The sequence below is a fragment of the Saccoglossus kowalevskii genome, chromosome 4 (assembly GCF_978046115.1).
Source record: "Saccoglossus kowalevskii chromosome 4, keSacKowa6.1, whole genome shotgun sequence".
Taxonomy (NCBI): Eukaryota; Metazoa; Hemichordata; class Enteropneusta; family Harrimaniidae; genus Saccoglossus; species Saccoglossus kowalevskii.
The window spans coordinates 30,643,205-30,664,301 of record NC_140644.1 but is presented as its reverse complement, the minus strand read 5'-3'; the positions used below and the strand labels follow the sequence as shown (position 1 = coordinate 30,664,301).

At 37.3% G+C, this 21,097-nt stretch overlaps 1 protein-coding gene across 1 annotated transcript; it reads left to right on the top strand.

Moving 5' to 3' along the window:
- Positions 1-1,157: 1,157 nt before the first annotated feature.
- LOC102802411 (gamma-aminobutyric acid type B receptor subunit 2-like) lies at positions 1,158-20,270 on the top strand. Its single transcript, XM_078005301.2, has 15 exons — positions 1,158-1,237; positions 1,536-1,706; positions 2,597-2,701; positions 6,835-6,900; positions 7,341-7,529; positions 7,887-8,123; positions 8,334-8,394; positions 9,043-9,132; positions 9,455-9,605; positions 9,864-9,999; positions 10,240-10,356; positions 10,588-10,710; positions 10,951-11,289; positions 11,870-12,043; positions 18,823-20,270. The coding sequence occupies exons 1-15, from the start codon at positions 1,163-1,165 to the stop codon at positions 19,360-19,362; spliced, it is 2,574 nt and encodes an 857-aa protein (XP_077861427.2). The 5' UTR covers positions 1,158-1,162; the 3' UTR covers positions 19,363-20,270.
- Positions 20,271-21,097: the final 827 nt, after the last annotated feature.

The following is a 21,097-nucleotide window of genomic DNA, read 5'->3' as shown; positions in this document are numbered from 1 at the left end:
CTGAAAAAATGCACTATCTGAAATCACCGATACAGCGATAACATTTAGACAGACTTACATATGACGTCACACGCAGGCGGAATCGTCGATATCAAAATCCAATCGATGCATGTATAGTTCTTTTTTGTTTAGGGTGTTTTACCCTCTTATATTCTATCTTTATCTTGACATAAATCTTGACTTAGCTGTGAATACCATCTTCATCGAAACAAACATCAATATATCTGACACGCTACACGTGATTCGAAATAAACCGTATCGTGAATCAACAGAGCCATCGGGAATGAGTTTAAGCTCAAAATTACACAGAATACATTTTTTTGAAGGTGAATCACAATGTAACATTATCTTCACATTAGAAGTTTGATTCCCTAAACCGTTGTTTACGGTAGGTATACATTCGCTGTCACTATTTCTCAGTGCATGCCAGGCGTGAACCAAACCTTACTTGCAGCACATGTTGAAATAACTATTGAATCACTGAACTATCTCTTAATCCCCTTTTTAATTGTAGCCAATGCAAGAAATTTAAATTTCTCTCTAATTGTGTCATAACAAATCATTGTCCTTTGAATGTGTACATTCGGGCAAACATGGTACCGTTAAAGGTGAATTACGAGGAGAAGAAATAAACATGACAGATTTACATATCGGTCGGTCATTGTCACTGAATAGTGCAAGTAGTACAAAAAAGTACAAAACAATGATATATTAATATGAAAGTACTTGTTGGTAACAAAAGCTCCAAATTGAACACAATTTCCAATGTTAATGTGTATTTGGGTAGTATTGAAATAATTAACTGTTTACATTGATTATTGTCACTGTTATGTTACTACAGTAATCACACCTTGTCGAAGACGGAAAAACATTATGCAGCGGCTTTAAGAAAGGTGTCGCATATTTAACCAGCTGCATCAGCATGTATTAGTGTATCAAAAAGAAATATTTTGAATGAAAAATAAGTGTTGGCCTTTCCTTGTAACAAATGAAACATCTATATAAGTGATATCAACGGAATCAGGTCATATGGTTGAGTAAAACACAATTGTAAACGTAGTCTATCATATGTATTTAGTGATTATGACTTGTTTTACAGTGCGATCCCGGTGTTGGGGCTGATGCATTATTTGATCAACTGTATCGAAAACCACCAATGGTAATGCTTTTGGGCGCAGCCTGTTCCGATGTCTCCAAACACATCGCCCAGATTTTGCCTTTCTGGAATCTTGTAATGGTAAGTGTTCGTAATAATGATTGACTAAAGGAAGTTTTGATTTCAGGATGTTCGCTCATGATTGGATGTTAACTGCGTTCAAGTTGATGTTATTCATTGATTCGTTCATTCGTAGATAATTGGATGTCGGAGCGTTAACATAATTTGATGATTGGACGCAATGATATTGACATCTTATTGTGTAAACAGTTATTACTTTTTGTTGTACAATAAGTAAGAGTTTTATTTTGTATTATTGCTATGTACTGTCCAATAGCATTAACATACATTACGACTAAATGTTCTTTATCCAAACTAGTTGTCGTATGCATCAACGTCTGTGGCTCTCACAAACCGCGAAGAGTATCCAACTTTCTACCGGACAGTCTCGCCGGACTCGGCTCACGACCCGGCAAAGACGGCTCTGTTACAGTATTTCAAATGGGAACACGTTGGCGTGCTGTTTCAAGATGAAGAAATATTCTCGGCGGTGAGTTTCAAAGTTTTATATTTACAGCCAATAATAAGTAATGATTCGTTTTATTGAATTTCAAATGTCTGTCAACTGTGAATGCTTGGGCGGCGATTGCCTGCAATATTTGTTACGCTATGATGATCGAACCAATGACAATGTGAAAATTTGTGACTATTATTGATTTTCATATTTCATATTTTGTTGGACCTACATTTTATCAACACCATGTTTTATTGCCATACTAGAACGTTTGATTCATTCCACTCACAATAATCATCATCTGTTAAAGTCGCTTTCCTACTTAGTATATTTACGCGGTACTATCCCCAGAACAAAATATATACACTGTAGAACTAGAATAAAAAGGGCCTCCTAAACTAAGGTGGATTTGTAAACATTAGACACTCACTGAGTTAGGGGGCTTAGTCTGTCCTTGCAGGTCAGTTCCAATATAGATGTAAGGGATAAGACCCCCCACTACTCTCAAAATAAAATGGACGGGAAAGTAAGAGCAGGATATCAACTTTTAATATCATATTTAATTCTAATCATATTAGTGATTTTTTACATTTTTTGCAATGCGGGGAAGCTACTTTAATGGAGAAGATTATAATCAATCTCTACACTTTAAATCTGGCTTTTGTTTTGTGTTAGATTTACTGTTAAGTATAAGTGGCTATGAGTTTCGACACTATAGAAAGAATTTGAGTACAGTATCAAGTTACGAATATTGTTTTCCTATAAATCATGAGAACACTGGCAAACAAACAAATGTTTTGTTGAACGCGACTATATGATTGTCAACACAACACGTACACAATAAACAACTATTTCACTTAACTCAGCATTAATTGCAGAAAGGTTGTACGAAGCATAATATATGTAAGTCATGTTAATATCTACAGGCTACCAGTAAAATGATTGATTATTTAGAGGCGTATTCGAACATCACCATCGTAGCAGCAGAAGGCTTCGTTGACGACCCGACGTCACAGATAGCTAAACTGAAGGTGAGTCTCACAGAAATGGCGTACATCTGAGACTAGTTAGACGGTAAAATTGATTGGAATTGGTTTTAATGAATTGAGGTTTAACTTGAACGCATCAGACCCATTTAACGACTTTTAATATTGAGCATTAATGTCGTTCGCGGAAATATAAATAATGACCATTTTGGAACTATTTCCATAGGAATCCATGTTAAAAGATTATTTCGTAACACACAAATAGTAATCATCATGTGACTCCTTTTTACTATATTTTAAAGATGTAATTTTCTCCAATAGGACGCAATTTTCATTGATGTTTGAACAGTGGAAAGCATGTTTTTATGTGCGTTTTCTGTCATAAAAACAAATGCATAAAAACCCCAACATATTTTAAAAATCAAAGATATCTGATGATATTTTTGAGCGCATTTCCTATATGTAATGTCGACTGTACTGAGTTTGAATATTTCAATCGGGCGGGATTGATTGATGGAATATCATAAACTCACTCTGTTTTCATGTGTAGTCATTCATATATTGAATCATTGAAAACAGTATTTTATTGATGGACTCGGACGACTACATATCTGAGCCAAATCGAGGCTTCGAATGTGCATTTGTTTACATAAAAAAGAACGTCTTTGCCAGAGTAGGAACGATGTATGTCAATTATAGCCAGATCTTCTTTACCTTTATGCATATGTTTTTGTTGTTGTTTTCCACGAAACCCAAACAGCTTTTTGTAAAAATAATTGTTTCCTATGAAAATGGATTATTTGTTGTACCTTTAGTAAAAACGTTACGTCATATCTCAAAGTCTTATTTGGTAGCAAATGGTAAAAGAATCATATTATTGAGAAATCCTGACGAAAACTATTTATGCTTTATGGAATAATGTTTTAACACGAAATTTCTATAAAAAAATCACATTACAAATTTTTAAACACAGAACAAACGTTGATGACTGGTAACATTTTTGAAACATAAAAAACGTGATAGTGTTTTTGCGCTTCTCAATAGATCGAATGTCCGCGATCGACATCAACAGTTGGTCTAGCTCTCTGTGTTACCTTGCCGTTTTGAAAACGTATTTTTCTTAAAGCCGGTGACGTCCACTAAATCAATAAGCTAAAATGGCCATCCCACACAATTAAACAAATACGGACATTAGGAATATTCATGTTGGAAGCGATAAATATTTGGTTGCACCAAAATTATTATTATAATTATTATTATTGGTCTCACTATCGTCATTTAACCCATTACATCATGTATATGCACATTGGTTAAATGGAGTATAACAAATAATTGCACTGATTCCCCGATACAAATAATTAAAATAAATTGTCAATATAACAAACCAGCGTAGCATTCAATGTGGAGGGATTGGCAAGGTTTACACAGCTGTATCCACTGTGAAGCTTTGAAAGTGCAAGTTCATGAACCATTATAATGCAGCAGAGGGACGGACCAATATATTGTAAGAGCGCCACACTAGTCGTTGCGCGTCGTGTTCGGTATGGGTCCCACGTGACCTATACAACGCATGTAATAACATTGCTTGTTTATATTTAGTTTCTGACTGTGGTTTATACGAGATTCAAACGCACGCTGCGTGGTAATTGTGACGCTTCAACCGTACGTATCGAACTATCGTATCCGTACTGTTATTACAACCTGAGAACATGATACCCATTTCACATTGACTGGCAAAATATAGGTTATTCCTAGTATTCGGCGAGGCTCGGCAAATGCAAATTCTGTTCTTGCCAAATATGATAGATCATTTTGCATTTTTTTTCTCGAGAAAATGATGAATAATACAGGATACTATAGTTTTCGTAACTGCAATGTTCACAAGTGATATGACAGTTACACACGTTTACGATACGTTATGTTTAGCCATTGGGTGCTTTATCATCTATCTTACCAGTTTATATTAGGATTTCCCTGAGATCCGTAGTTGTCCCTTTGTTATTCGTACCACAATGCGCAAGATATGTATTCGGGTGGTACGATCATTTTTATGTTTAGCAAATCAATTGTTTAAATATTGATTTAATGCACGTTATAATATCATGTGACCAAAATAATTTGGTTAATAAATTGTTAATAACACAAATTCGTGCGCTTGTCTTGTGATACTATGCACGTCTGTGATAATGAAACATGTCTTGTTGCATGGCCGTGAAATTGGGCGTCCTTTGTGAGTCATTCCATACCCGAGAAAACTGTGTTGTACATGTCGCCTAACATTGACTACACGGTACGACAACTGTGAGGGTTGATCTTACAGAAAAAAATAATGAGCTGCAGCGCAATGCGACAAGCATATGGCATCAATGATTCAACATCGGAAACATAGCTGTTTCAGCTGAGCACACTTAAATAACACTCACATATACGATAAAGTCTCCGTCATCACATCTACTGTTCTTTTTATCTATTTAGTCGGAATATTTTGAACGCTGAACGCAATGACAACGAGAATGGAACACTATTTAACGGACAACTACGAGTATCGTCGCTCTCTCTCGCTCAACGAGATTTCAACGGCCATTTGTCTAAGGTCTTTTGATTTATTAGTTAGAGTTGTTTCTACTGTTTAATATAATTAAATACTATACATCTGTCACCGTAACGCCATAACAGCGCGTCGTAATTTTTCAATATTTTAGGGGGTATTTTCATCCTACCATATAAGGAAATGTGAATTCCAAATATGGAATGATTACGCGCGTAAGCGCCCTCTAATAATAAAAACAAACAACAGGGTTTGACCGGACTCAACACAAAGACGTTCGCTGATTCTGTTCTAAACTTTTGGTATTTCGTCATTCCCATGGTGTATCCTTGGAGGGAAAAGATGTATAAGAGTAAGGTTATTGCGAGGATACCTCAAAGTAACCACTCAGACAGTACGCCGTCGCATCGATCCTCCGCTGCGCGGAGGTCGATACTCCCGCTGTACTTTCTTCGTGCATACTTTGAGGTATCCTCGTAATAACCTCATATTATCGTCTTGTGTAATGTGTAATATATTAGTTTTATGTCAAAGGGATTATAATTTTTCTAATTGCGTCGACCTCATTAACTAAAGTTTTTAATATATATTTAAATATAACACTATTAAATAAAAACGCTCATGTTAGTGAGCGGAGGTCATAATATTTAGAGAAACGATGTATATCTGTATTACTATTACTGTATTACTAATAGCTACAAATGTGATATACTTTCAAATTACTATGGTGTCATAAGATTGAACAAATTACAAAATGAATTAACTAAACATTTAAAAAGAAGTCTGAATGCCACCGAGTGTTTCAGAAAAACTACTGGTTCCATAGAGTCACGTGAAACGATCGTGTACATGAGTTAACCGAGCGTGTTACGAGGTACGACATCTCATTATTCCAAGCCATCATTGCCACTGTTTATTATTACCCACATCATATCAGGATAGAACGATACTTAAGCAAGTAGAAAATTCGCCCTTAGTTGATTGAGGAGAATGACACTTCATAATAATGTTGCCTTGGTGACGAAAGGCTTGATCGCGTGATCCGAATCCCACGAATTCGCATGTTCGTCGTAAAGAAAACATTTGAGGTGGACACAGAGTAATCGGTTGAACCGCTTTAATCAGTGTGATAATAATATTACTTTTTATTAGACGGGTGGAATACTGGCTGCGGTTGAATAGTGTACTCAGTCAGTGATTGCATTACAATACTGCCACCAACATTTGCGATGTGAATCCAGTGTATGACCACAGTCAGCTGGCGCACACGTGATAATAAAATAAATACGATATTTACTATATGGGGCCGCCATCTTGAATGCAGCATAAAACTAAATAAGAGACACGTTGTGAAACGCGTTTTGCAGATTCCTACAAATCTGGACAAAAATACCAATCTTTCACAAAAATGAGATCCGTTGGGGTTATATTGAGCCAACCGATAACAAAATTCGATCGAATTCGTCGTTTTTGTGTGGAAAAATCCCTTGCATACGAACACCTAATTACACAAAGAACATAGAACACTTTCCTGGGGTATTTGAAACCGAAATTGTCATCTGACTGTACACTGTAAGGCCGTCGCTGATTGGCTGCTAAGCTGGAATGACAATTTGTGTCTTTTACACAGGAGGCCGACGCAAGAGTCATCATTGGAAACTTCTTCGAAAAAGAAGCAAGGCGTGTTTTCTGTGAGGTAAGATGCCGTTGTGGAAACGAAGATGTAATTTTGTTGGTAAATTATCCCTGAATGTTTCTTGTCGCGTCAGATCATGCCATCGATAAGAAGGACATTACACGGCAATACAGCATATGCACAGTCATCTGGCTTACACGTTTTAATATAATACTATTGTTACTATATTGGGCAGCCATCTTGAATAACGGCCTAATATAAAAATACAGGTTAACATGAAAGGCAAAATGCAGATTCTTACAAAACAGCGACAAAATCACAAATTTTTCCAACCAAACGAATCGTAGGGTTGAATCAATTCGTTGAATTTGACCAAATTCGGCATTCTTTTTTGATAAAAATCACGTAATTAACCATCGAGCCTATGCATTTTTGAGAAACTAACGATCCAAAATGCTTTAATAGAAAATACGACCGATATTATGTTTGTTTACGTACAGGCTTACAAACGTGGGATGTATGGCGGTAAATACATATGGATACTGGTGGGTTGGTACCAGTCTGATTGGTGGATGGCAGACAATGACACGGACTGCACTGTGGAAGAATTACAGGACGCTCTGAATGGTTACATAGCGGTGGAATCTTTGAATCGAGATATACAGAACCGTACAACGGTATCTGGTTTGGTGAGTTAGGAACATGCGCAGTTCTGTCATTGCCAAAGAGACATCTTTCACTGCACTTGGAGTTTACATTATAGCTATATACATGTATGTATATATTAAACTGCAAATTGAAGTATTGCCAAATATGTACTTTTAATGGAAGGAAAAATTGAACAGCGATAAATGGTGTTAATTCATAAGGCGGCGCTGTCGTCTTTTCGCGTCGCGTTTGATGTGGGGTGCCTTGTGACGTTTAACAAAGCGTAAAAAAATGTGCTGTTGTGTACTCAAAATCCAAATCATACTGCGTAACTTGTAGAGAATTATAATTTGGGTCTGCTAAACCTCTAATAATTTTGTTTTATTTTACTTCCGCAGACACCGAATCAATTCGAGGAGTTGTTAATTGAACATGGCGAAGGCTTAACGACATACGCTCCGCAAACATACGACGCAGTTTGGGCCATTGGATTAATCATGAAAACCCTGTCCGAGGAGAACGTGACTAAAGTGAATAGAACAACGAGCTCTCTGGAGCAAGCTCAGTACCGTAACAGTTATCTCCGAGACAAAATTAAAAGCATTCTGTCGCATCTAAGTTTTGTTGGCATTTCGGTAAGTTGTTATAACCAACGTCTCTCATTGCATCTACACGTTAAATCGTGGTGTTTTGGTTCATTGAATGTTTTAAATCCTGATTGGAGAGTTTGATAAGAATGTTGATGTCTAAAATATGCGAAAAAGACTTTAACGACATATATTTAGTTCTAGAACTCAAACCACCGTGATGGGGCTAGGAATCATGCAATTGTCTCTGTTTTACAGGGACACATAACGTTCAATGGAGCAGACAGAGAAAGTATCACCGTCTTTGACCAAAACCAAGGTAAATTGTCATAACATGATGTCATGCAGCACATATTTGCGTGGCGCATTTGAAAGTAACGTCCAACTACGCCGTCGTATTGCCTTTCTTGCAAAGCCATACGCTCTTACGCCGACTTTGAGAGCACACTTAAACCTGTAAATAATTTTATCTCCGACTTGTGATTTAAAGATAATTAAAAGCTTGGCGTGTTTCCTATGCTCTTTATTGCTCTGTATTGCCTTGACGACCGGTCTACTATACTTAGAGAGGTTGAATATCACATTCTGTTTAGTGATGCCGATAATTAATCCCTCTTCTTTTTATTCAACGTAATATTTGCAAATTCCCTTGGCTGTTGTTATCTACTGGTTTTATGATACGGAAGACAGTTTTGAGGAACGTTGTTTTATTTATCCATGGAGCTATGCCATACATGTGAGATATCGCGTAACGTAAAAATCGAACCAAATTTTTAACGTGTTCATGTTATTAATTGTGTTTTGAATTTGGGCTAGAGGTCTTGAAACGCAATAAATATACCTGTAAACCGATTACTTACTGATTGCCGTACCATTCAATACTCATACGCCATTATCATGATCGTACTATCTCATGACGTATTACAGTTTGTGCAGCTAAATATAAATGAAGATATTTTGTTTGCAGACGGTAAAATGAAGAGAATCGCCATTTACAACCCTTTGACAGAATATTTGGATTTCAACGCGACAGACTGCGTTCCAATTCTTTGGCAAGGTAAGATACAACGAAGCTCATACAACATGTCTCGTATAAATGCCTTTGTAAAGTTGAAACCGGGTGGGAAAGAGACTCAGTACGGCTTTACCGGTATATGTGGTCAGAATAACTGTTCATGTGTTGTGAGATTTCACAAAATAGATATATGTCGAAAAATATTTCTGTACAACTGAATGAAAATAGCCGCCGGGTGATTTTGTGTACGATAATGCAGGTATGTCGACTGGCAATATTTGACCTTGAATCAGTCAAAATATTCGATTCCTAATTTTTCAAATCATTTACCAGTAATGAAAAAAACACGTACTCTCTCATTTAGATGGAAAAGTACCACGTGACCGACTGTTGGTGATCGAGGAGATAGTTCATATAGATGGCATCGCATTCACCTGCATTACACTCATGTCGATAGGGGGCGTACTCATTTCCATATTGTTCCTGTTGTTCAATCTTAGATACAGAAACACCAAGTAAGTATTCATCTACGTTCATCAGCGATTTGAAACCGCCGTAAGAGGGCGCAACATAGGCACATTACCTACACGTCTGGCATGCGTCAAATTCGTACCAGATTATTCATGATAAACATTCTGTGGCCACACATAATAATAAGAATTTGATGACAGATTCCGGTATTTTTTTACAAGTCATTATTTTATTGAGATTATGAGTAACCGAAAACAAACAAACAAACAACCAAACAAACAAACACTTGTCTATATTTTCAGATTCATCAAACTATCTAGTCCTAATTTGAATAATCTTGTGATAATCGGGAGTATTTTAGTGTATCTATGTCTTATTTTGTTGGGACTGAACTCTACGATTGTGAAGAATACCACGATACTCACAGTACTTTGTTCGGTAAGTCGTCAATTTCCGGGTCGCTTACATACGGGTACTAGTACAAATGAAATGAACTACCAGTATTGGCAATAGCACAGTACACATATACATTAAATCCCAATCGCCGTACAGCGCCTTTTTTTCCTCGCATCAGATTGTACGCATTTCGTCGACTGCGGAGCGCATGTAATACAACCACATTTCCGAATCTTTTATATGCTTGCACAATAAAAAAAACATTTCGTATTTATTCCCTAGGTTCGAGCGTTCTTATTAGCTGCTGGATTTTCACTGGCATTTGGCTCGTTATTTATCAAAACATATCGTGTTTACCATATATTTACACGTGCCGCCAGCGGCGTCCTTCGAACAAAGGTAAGTGACCCATCTCCCAACACACGTTTTACTATTTTCTCCGCCAAACTTGAAAAATGGGAATGAATGCCAGTTTGTGACTTTACTGAAAGGCGTCCATCACACCTCAGCAACCATAATTTTAACACTAACAATTTGTTGATCTCCTCTGATAAACGATGCACCGATAATATATCCCTGTTCGGGGCAGCACATTCACATTGGGTCTGATGTTGTTTTTGAATATTGCAGATGCTACAAGAGTCTCGTTTATTTCTTATGGTCACGTGCCTGTTCGTCTTCGATACGATTGTACTCGTTATTTGGATTTGTATGGATCCCCTACATATGAAAGAACAAATACTGCCATCAACGGTAGGTTTCTGAAACAATGATTTCAACGAAAATATTGTGTTTTAACAGTAATTTACAAGTACAAATTATAGTTTACATGTATGTCTGATTGTCCAAACATTCCTATTAGATGTGATTTTCTGAGGTTCTTTCCCCATCAATATCTTCCCTATATATCACACGACAACTACGGTGTCTGCTCTAAGCAAACCACCAGTTAGCAATTCTTGGACGTAACACGTTGTTTTCACTCGTCCACAGACTCGAGACGAAGACGATATCCTCTACATTCCAATTATTGAACAGTGCACTTGCAATCGCATGGACATATGGCTGGGAATACTATACGCCTACAAAGGATTACTTCTGTTATTTGGGGCATTCCTTGCTTGGGAAACAAGAAAAGTGAAAATTGAAGCTTTGAATGACTCCCAATATATCGGGATGAGTGTTTACAATGTTATGCTAATGAGCATTATCACGGTCATTATCTCGAATGTGATCGGCACAGGTCAACAAGTCACTACAACCTTCTTAGTCATCTCCACGTTTATCTTAATATCAACAACAAACACATTATGTTTATTATTTCTACCAAAGGTACGATCATCAATTGTTCATTTGTATTATAAGTGATAAGCCTTGATTATGCAACACCTACACATTTATGAAAAACTATTGTCCCTGCCAGTGATAGTATTTGCGTTCAAACCTCTAGGAGTTATGTGCGCGTGTTTACTGCCTAAACCGAATACGTCATCAAATGTCGCTAAAACAACATGATGCACACATATATACTAGGAGACAAGGACGAGTACAATATGCATCGCAATGTTTATTGTGGAAACATATAACAATGAATATAAATTACAGACACATTACGAACACTCATAATGGGATTCTAACTCACGACTACACGGCAAAGCGTCTCGCCATTGTTCACATCACTACAACACGTTTCGTATATTACGGAAACGTCTATCTATTTGCCTGCGATAACAATAACAAGATGGACGTCACATATTACCAGATACATAAAAATCATCCATGGTCAGTGTGAATCAACATATAGCAATCAGTCATCAGTTAAATGGATAATAAAATCACTAGTGTATATCTAGACATGTTTAACATTTTTATACTCGCAACATAATTATATCTTCCAACCTCCTACATACAGATCTATGCAATGAAAAGAACGGGCGGTAAAGACAGAGACCATGTTACCTTGTCAACGGGCCTTGAGGTCAAAGGTAGAACTCGAAGATTCCTATGCAGTGAAAGGCAGGATTTCCGCGAACGTCTTTTCAGAGCTGAAGTACAAAATCGAGCATTTAAAAAAGAACTGTCACGGGTAAATACATCAAAACAATTTAATCATCAATTCTGTAAAAAACACATTAGAAACGGATTCCTCTGCCACTATATCAACCGCCACACTCACAGCACTAATGGAGTTATTCATACTTGCACTGTCACACCTACAACACTAATGGAGTTATGCTTACTTGCACTGTCACAACTACAACACCAATGGAGTTATTCTTACTGGCACTGTCACACCTACAACACTAATGGAGTTATTCTTACTTGCACTGTCACACCTACAACACTAATGAAGTTATTCATATTTGCACTGTCACACCTACAACACTAGTCGAGTTATTCTTACTTGCACTGTCACACCTACAACACTAATGGAGTTATTCATACTTGCACTGTCACACCTACAACACTAGTCGAGTTATTCTTACTTGCACTGTCACACCTACAACACTAATGGAGTTATTCTTACTGGCACTGTCACACCTACAACACTAATGAAGTTATTCATACTTGCACTGTCACACCTACAACACTAATGGAGTTATTCTTACTGGCACCGTCACACTTACAACACTAATGGAGTTATTCTTACTGGCACCGTCACACTTACAACACTAGTCGGGTTATTCTTACTTGCACTGTCACACCTACAACACTAATGGAGTTATTCATACTTGCACTGTCACACCTACAACACTAGTCGAGTTATTCTTACTTGCACTGTCACACCTACAACACTAATGGAGTTATTCTTACTGGCACTGTCACACCTACAAAACTAATGAAGTTATTTATACTTGCACTGTCACACCTACAACACTAATGGAGTTATTCTTACTGGCACCGTCACACCTACAACACTAATGGAGTTATTCTTACTGGCACTGTCACACCTACAACACTAATGGAGTTATTCTTACTTGCACTGTCACACATACAACACCAATGGAGTTATTCTTACTGGCACCGTCACACCTACAACACTAGTGGAGTTATTCATACTGGCACCGTCACACCCACAACACTAATGGAGGTATTCTTACTGGCACTGTCATACATACGACATTAATGGAGTTATTCTTACTGGCACTGTCTTACCCACAATCACTAATGGAGTAATTTTTACTTACACAGTCACACCTACAACAGTAATGGAGTTATTCTTACTGGCACTGTCATACATACGACACTAATGGAGTTATTCTTACTGGCACTGTCATACATACGAAACTAATGAAGTTATTCTTACTGGCACTGTCTTACCCACAATCATTAATGGAGTTATCCTTACTTACATAGTCACACCTACAACACTAATGGAGTTATTCTTACTGGCACCGTCACTCTTACAACACTAATGGAGTTATTCTTACTTACACTGTCTTACCCACAATCACAAATGAAGTTATTCTTACTTGCATTGTCACAGCTATAACACTAATGGAGTTATTCTTACTTGCACTGTCACACCTACAACACTAATGGAGTTATTCTTATTGGCACCGTCACACTTACAACACTAATGGAGTTATTCTTACTTGCAGTGTCACACCTACAACACTTCTGGAGTTATTCTTACTGGCACTGTCACACCTACAATCACTAATGGAGTTATTCTTACTTGCACTGTCACACCTATAATACTAGTGGAGTTATTCTTACTGGCACTGTAACGCCTACAACACTAATGGAGTTATTTTTACTTGCACTGTCACACCTACAACACTACTGGAGTTATTCTTACTTGCACTGTCTTACCCACAATTACTAATGGAGTTATTCTTACTTACACAGTCACACCTATAACAGTAATGGAGTTATTCTTACTGGCACTGTCACACCTACAACACTAATGGAGTTACTTTTACTTGCACTGTCACACCTACAACACTACTGGAGTTATTCTTACTTGCACTGTCACACCTACAACACTAATGGAGTTATTCTTACTTGCACTGTCACACCTACAACACTAATGAAGTTATTCATACTTGCACTGTCACACCTACAACACTAGTCGAGTTATTCTTACTTGCACTGTCACACCTACAACACTAATGGAGTTATTCTTACTGGCACTGTCACACCTACAACACTAATGGAGTTATTCTTACTGGCACCGTCACACCCACAATCACTAATGGAGTTATTCTTACTTGCACTGTCACACCTATAACACTAGGGGAGTCATTCTTACTGGCACTGTAATGCCTACAACACTAATGGAGTTATTTTTACTTGCACTGTCACACCTACAACACTAATGGAGTTATTCTTACTGGCACCGTCACACTTACAACACTAATGGAGTTATTCTTACTTACACTGTCTTACCCACAATCACAAATGGAGTTATTCTTACTTGCACTGTCACAGCTATAACACTAATGGAGTTATTCTTACTGGCACTGTCACACCTACAACACTAATGGAGTTATTCTTACTTGCACTGTCACAACTACAACACTAATGGAGTTATTCTTACTTGCACTGTCACACCTACAACACTAATGGAGTTATTCTTACTTGCACTGTCACAACTACAACACTAATGGAGTTATTCTTACTTGCACTGTCATCCATACAACACTAATGGAGTTATTCTTACTGGCACTGTCACACCTACAACACTAGTGGAGTTATTCTTACTGGCACTGTCTTACCCTCAATCACTAATGGAGTTATTCTTACTTGCACTGTCACACCTACAACACTAATGGAGTTATTCTTACTTGCACTGTCACACCTACAACACTAATGGAGTTATTCTTACTTGCACTGTCATCCATACAACACTAATGGAGTTATTCTTACTGGCACTGTCACATCTACAACACTAGTGGAGTTATTCTTACTGGCAGTGTCTTACCCACAATCACTAATGGAGTTATTCTTACTTGCACTGTCACACCTACAATCACTAATGGAGTTATTCTTACTTGCACTGTCACACCTATAACACTAGTAGAGTCATTCTTACTGGCACTGTAACGCCTACAACACTAATGGAGTTATTTTTACTTGCACTGTCACACCTACAACACTACTGGAGTTATTCTTACTGGCACTGTCACACCTACAATCACTAATGGAGTTATTCTTACTTGCACTGTCACACCTACAACACTACTGGAGTTATTCTTACAGGCACTGTCACACCTACAACACTAATGGAGTTATTCTTACTGACACTGCCATACATACAACACTAATGGAGTTATTCTTACTGGCACTGTCATACATACGACATTAATGGAGTTATTCTTACTGGCACTGTCTTACCCACAATCACTAATGGAGTTATTCTTACTTACACAGTCACACCTACAACAGTAATGGAGTTATTCTTACTGGCACTGTCATACATACGACACTAATGGAGTTATTCTTACTGGCACTGTCATACATACGACACTAATGAAGTTATTCTTACTGGCACTGTCTTACCCACAATCATTAATGGAGTTATCTTTACTTACATAGTCACACCTACAACACTAATGGAGTTATTCTTACTGGCACCGTCACACTTACAACACTAACGGAGTTATTCTTACTTGCACTGTCTTACCCACAATTACTAATGGATTTATTCTTACTTACACAGTCACACCTACAACAGTAATGGAGTTATTCTTACTGGCACTGTCACACCTACAACACTAATGGAGTTACTTTTACTTGCACTGTCACACCTACAACACTAATGGATTTATTCATACTTGGACTGTCACACCTACAACACTAGTCGAGTTATTCTTACTTGCACTGTCACACCTACAACACTAGTCGAGTTATTCTTACTTGCACTGTCACACCTACAACACTAATGGAGTTATTCTTACTGGCACTGTCACACCTACAACACTAATGAAGTTATTCATACTTGCACTGTCACACCTACAACACTAGTCGAGTTATTCTTACTTGCACTGTCACACCTACAACACTAATGGAGTTATTCTTACTGGCACTGTCACACCTACAACACTAATGGAGTTATTCTTACTGGCACCGTCACACCCACAATCACTAATGGAGTTATTTTTACTTGCACTGTCACACCTATAACACTAGTGGAGTCATTCTTACTGGCACTGTAACGCCTACAACACTAATGGAGTTATTCTTACTTGCACTGTCACACCTACAACACTAATGGAGTTATTCTTACTGGCACTGTCACACCTACAACACTAATGGAGTTATTCTTACTGGCACTGTCACACCCACAATCACTAATGGAGTTATACTTACTTGCACTGTCACACCTATAACATTAGTGGAGTCATTCTTACTGGCACTGTAACGCCTACAACACTAATGGAGTTATTCTTACTTGCACTGTCACACCTACAACACTAATGGAGTTATTCTTACTGGCACTGTCACACCTACAACACTAATGGAGTTATTCTTACTGGCACTGTCACACCCACAATCACTAATGGAGTTATACTTACTTGCACTGTCACACCTATAACATTAGTGGAGTCATTCTTACTGTCACTGTAACGCCTACAACACTAATGGAGTTATTTTTACTTGCACTGTCACACCTACAACACTAATGGAGTTATTCTTACTGGCACCGTCACACTTACAACACTAATGGAGTTATTCTTACTTACACTGTCTTACCCACAATCACAAATGGAGTTATTCTTACTTGCACTGTCACAGCTATAACACTAATGGAGTTATTCTTACTTGCACTGTCACACCTACAACACTAATGAAGTTATTCTTATTGGCACCGTCACACTTACAACACTAATGGAGTTATTCTTACTTGCATTGTCACACCTACAACACTAATGGAGTTATTCTTACTTGCACTGTCACAACTACAACACTAATGGAGTTTTTCTTACTTGCACTGTCACACCTACAACACTAATGGAGTTATTCTTACTTGCACTGTCACAACTACAACACTAATGGAGTTATTCTTACTTGCACTGTCATCCATACAACACTAATGGAGTTATTCTTACTGGCACTGTCACATCTACAACACTAGTGGAGTTATTCTTACTGGCACTGTCTTACCCACAATCACTAATGGAGTTATTCTTACTTGCACTGTCACACCTACAACACTAATGAAGTTATTCTTACTTGCACTGTCACACCTACAACACTAATGGAGTTATTCTTACTTGCACTGTCATCCATACAACACTAATGGAGTTATTCTTACTGGCACTATCACATCTACAACACTAGTGGAGTTATTCTTACTGGCACTGTCACACCTATAACACTAGTGGAGTTATTCTTACTGGCACTGTCACACCTACAACACTAATGGAGTTATTCTTACTTGCACTGTCACACCTACAACACTACTGGAGTTATTCTTACTTGCAGTGTCACACCTACAACACTACTGGAGTTATTCTTACTGGCACTGTCACACCTACAATCACTAATGGAGTTATTCTTACTTGCACTGTCACACCTCTAACACTAGTGGAGTCATTCTTACTGGCACTGTAACGCCTACAACACTAATGGAGTTATTTTTACTTGCACTGTCACACCTACAACACTACTGGAGTTATTCTTACTGGCACTGTCACACCTACAATCACTAATGGAGTTATTCTTACTTGCACTGTCACACCTACAAACACTACTGGAGTTATTCTTACTTGCACTGTCACACCTACAACACTACTGGAGTTATTCTTACAGGCACTGTCACACCTACAACGCTAATGGAGTTATTCTTACTGGCACTGTCACACCTACAACACTAATGGAGTTATTCTTACTGGCACTGTCACACCTACAACACTAATGAAGTTATTCTTACTTGCACTGTCACACCTACAACACTAATAGAGTTATTCTTACTGGCACTGTCACACCTACAACACTAATGGAGTTATTCTTACTTGCACCGTCACACCTACAACACTAGTGGGGTTATTCTTACTGGCACTGTCACACCTACAACACTAATGGAGTTATTCTTGCTGGCACTGTCACACCTACAACACTAATGAGGTTATTCTTACTTGCACTGTCACAACCACAACACTAATGGAGTTATTCTCACTGGAACTGTCACACCTATAACCCTAATGGAGTTATTCTTACTTGCACTGTCACACCTACAACACTAATGGGGTTATTCTTTCTGGCACTGTCACACATACAACACTAATGGAGTTATTCTTACTTGCACTATAACACCTACAAGACTAATGGAGTTATTCTAACCTGTACTGTCATGCCCACAGCACTAGATGGAGTAATGTTATTTTTACTGGCACTGTCACACCTATAACACTAATGGGGTTATTCTTCCTGGCACTGTCATGCCCACAGCACTAGATGGAGTAATGTTATTTTTACTTCCACTGTCACACCCACATCATTAATGGAGTTATTCTTTCGGGTACTTTCTTACTAGCAAGACTTCACGTATAAATATTTACGTTTTGTATCACTATTCAAAGGCCTCTGCTCTTGTCTTGTTTTGGTGTGTGTGTCCGGATTTTTTTCGACATGTACATTTGAATCACTCACTATAACTATAACATTGCTTACACTACGTTGCCCTGGATATTGTACGTAAGAGATAGTTGTTATTGATGATTGATTTTGAATGACAGAAAAGATGCTGGAACTTTCAATTATTATTCTGCTTATAGAGCAAAAATATGTTTCTACTGACACGTCTTACCGTTCCGATTTACAATCTACTTTTACTTGTCTTAGAAATGTTTTGAAATGTAAATAAATATGCAGTAATCTATCGTTGTATACAAACAGATTTATGTTCTTTATTACTAGCTTGATGTACAGATCAACAACTTGGAAGAGGAATTAGAAGAACTTCTTTCTACCGAAATTTCAGATACCGATGAAACTTCGTTGTTGGTGCACAGCGATGGCGACGCTCGCTTTCCAGCAAGTACATCTTCTGAGTTATTGATGGACATACAGGAAACAGATATAAGTAACTACTATGAAATCGAAAACCAAAGAAAGCAAATCGCAACAGGTGACAAAATACAATATGTGAAACTTGAACTGAGTGAGAAAGACTCTGAGAATGATCCACATATTTTTAAAATATCAAAATCTTCCCTTAAATCTGCACCTGTGAGGACCTTCGACAATGTTGAGTACACAAGTTTGCCTACTGTTGGCAATAACAATTCCAACTCTAAAAAGAGGATTTGCGATAAAACGAACTCACACAAAAACAACACCCATATATTGTCTGTGGATGACCACGAACGGGAGATGATACGATTGCGGAATGAGATACTTCGTTTACAAAAACAGTTGGCTGAACTGGATTCATGTAGGATAGTGTACTACGTATAATACAGTGAGCTGTGAATGATGCTTTTATAGAATACACGCTGGAATATTATGTATTTATTGATTGAAGTGAAATATTATGAGGCAGTGTCGTTTCAGATTCAAGACTCAGATCATCTCGGAATATATTTTAAATAATTCCGCTTTACATGTTTTCCATCGTATCAAGTCCATCCAGTAGCATCCCACCAAATTATACAACACTACAGCTCAAGTTAAAGATTTCATAATAATATTATTGTAACTGTTTCACCCTTGGCCACCCCGTCCAAGAGAAATTATTTGTACTCACTAGAAATAGATATGAATAATTGAAATTCGTAAAGTACATACTCCAGAAGAAAACAATTTTTACCCCTAAATTGACTATTGACAGACTGACAGAGATGAATGTTAGTGCCTTTTCTGTATTTCTATTTCTGTTACCAAATAAGACTGCATCATTATTGAAATCTGCAGTATCTGGTGCACGCTCATGCAGTCAGTATTAGCTGGTATAGCAGCAAGTATTTACCACTTCTATCTACAGTAGCTGGTGCAGTAGCCAGACTCCATCACTACAGTCTGCAGCAGCAGGCGTGGCAGGTGTAGCTACAAATGCAGGAGCTGGTTTATCAGCCATATTCATTCACTATGACCTGCAGTATCTCGTGTAGTAGCTACATTAACTACATTAACATGTGTAGCAGCCAAATAATGTCTACATCTGCAGTGGCTGGTGTAGCAGCAAGAAAGTAATATCTCCATTATGTATATAATGAATCTGCCGAGATTATTTATTGCATATCACTGTTTAATGACATATTTTTAAATATTGTACAATTTATATGCGTTTTGTGAGACATTATTGCTGAATACAATAATTAATAAATTAATATCAGTGATTTTAAATAAACTATATTACGATATAAGTTTCCTTTTGCTGACTTCGGATTCCCCAGTATTTTGAAAATAGTTATATTACTACTACGTGGTCTACTACCTGACAATGCACATTATAGTTACGATAGCGGTAAGATTTGATTATAATAAAAAGAAATTTAAAAAGTATTAGAAAACTACATCAAATATATTTAACATTATAACTCGTGGGGCAAGAATTATGTTCTGTTTTATATTTAACTAGTACAAACGTTATTCAATTAACAAACAAAGAAAACAACTTTAAAAATGTAAAAAAAATGGCATGCTTATACTTCTGGTCATGACAAAATAATGAATAGGTACTGCAAGTAAAAAATAAAAAGATAATTCACTCAAACACTACGTTTGAATAACTGTTCCCCAATCATGTCAAATCTCAAATACTCATTCTCAAGACCAGATGAAAATGACACCCAAGGTGAAACAGCTCATATATTTATGATACGTTTCGTCTTTGGATCAGCTTTGCACTGAATGCATATACCAGTGAAATTACACGGTGGTAATTATCCTAGTCATATGTGTCATATCAAGTTGGATTATATCGATATATTCAACCCATCTTATTTCTAGTCACATATCTATATTGTACGAGCACGAATCATATAGTCACGGTACATGTGTAACAATACAAATTTCGTTGCATATTGAATTACCATAGCATAAGTCATATGAACACATGTAGTATTGAATTGCCATAGCATAAGTCAAATGAACACATGTAGTATTGAATTGCCATAGCATAAGATATATGAACACATGTAGTATTGAATTGCCATAGCATAAGTCATACGAACACATGTAGTATTGAATT

Excerpts from the sequence above, each read along its gene's own strand:
- LOC102802411 (XM_078005301.2), top strand. The coding sequence starts at position 1,163 with ATGCTTTTGGGCGCAGCCTGTTCCGATGTCTCCAAACACATCGCCCAG. Across the intron at positions 1,707-2,596 it reads ATGAAGAAATATTCTCGGCG|GCTACCAGTAAAATGATTGA; the intron begins GTGAGTTTCAAA and ends TAATATCTACAG. Across the intron at positions 2,702-6,834 it reads CACAGATAGCTAAACTGAAG|GAGGCCGACGCAAGAGTCAT; the intron begins GTGAGTCTCACA and ends TCTTTTACACAG.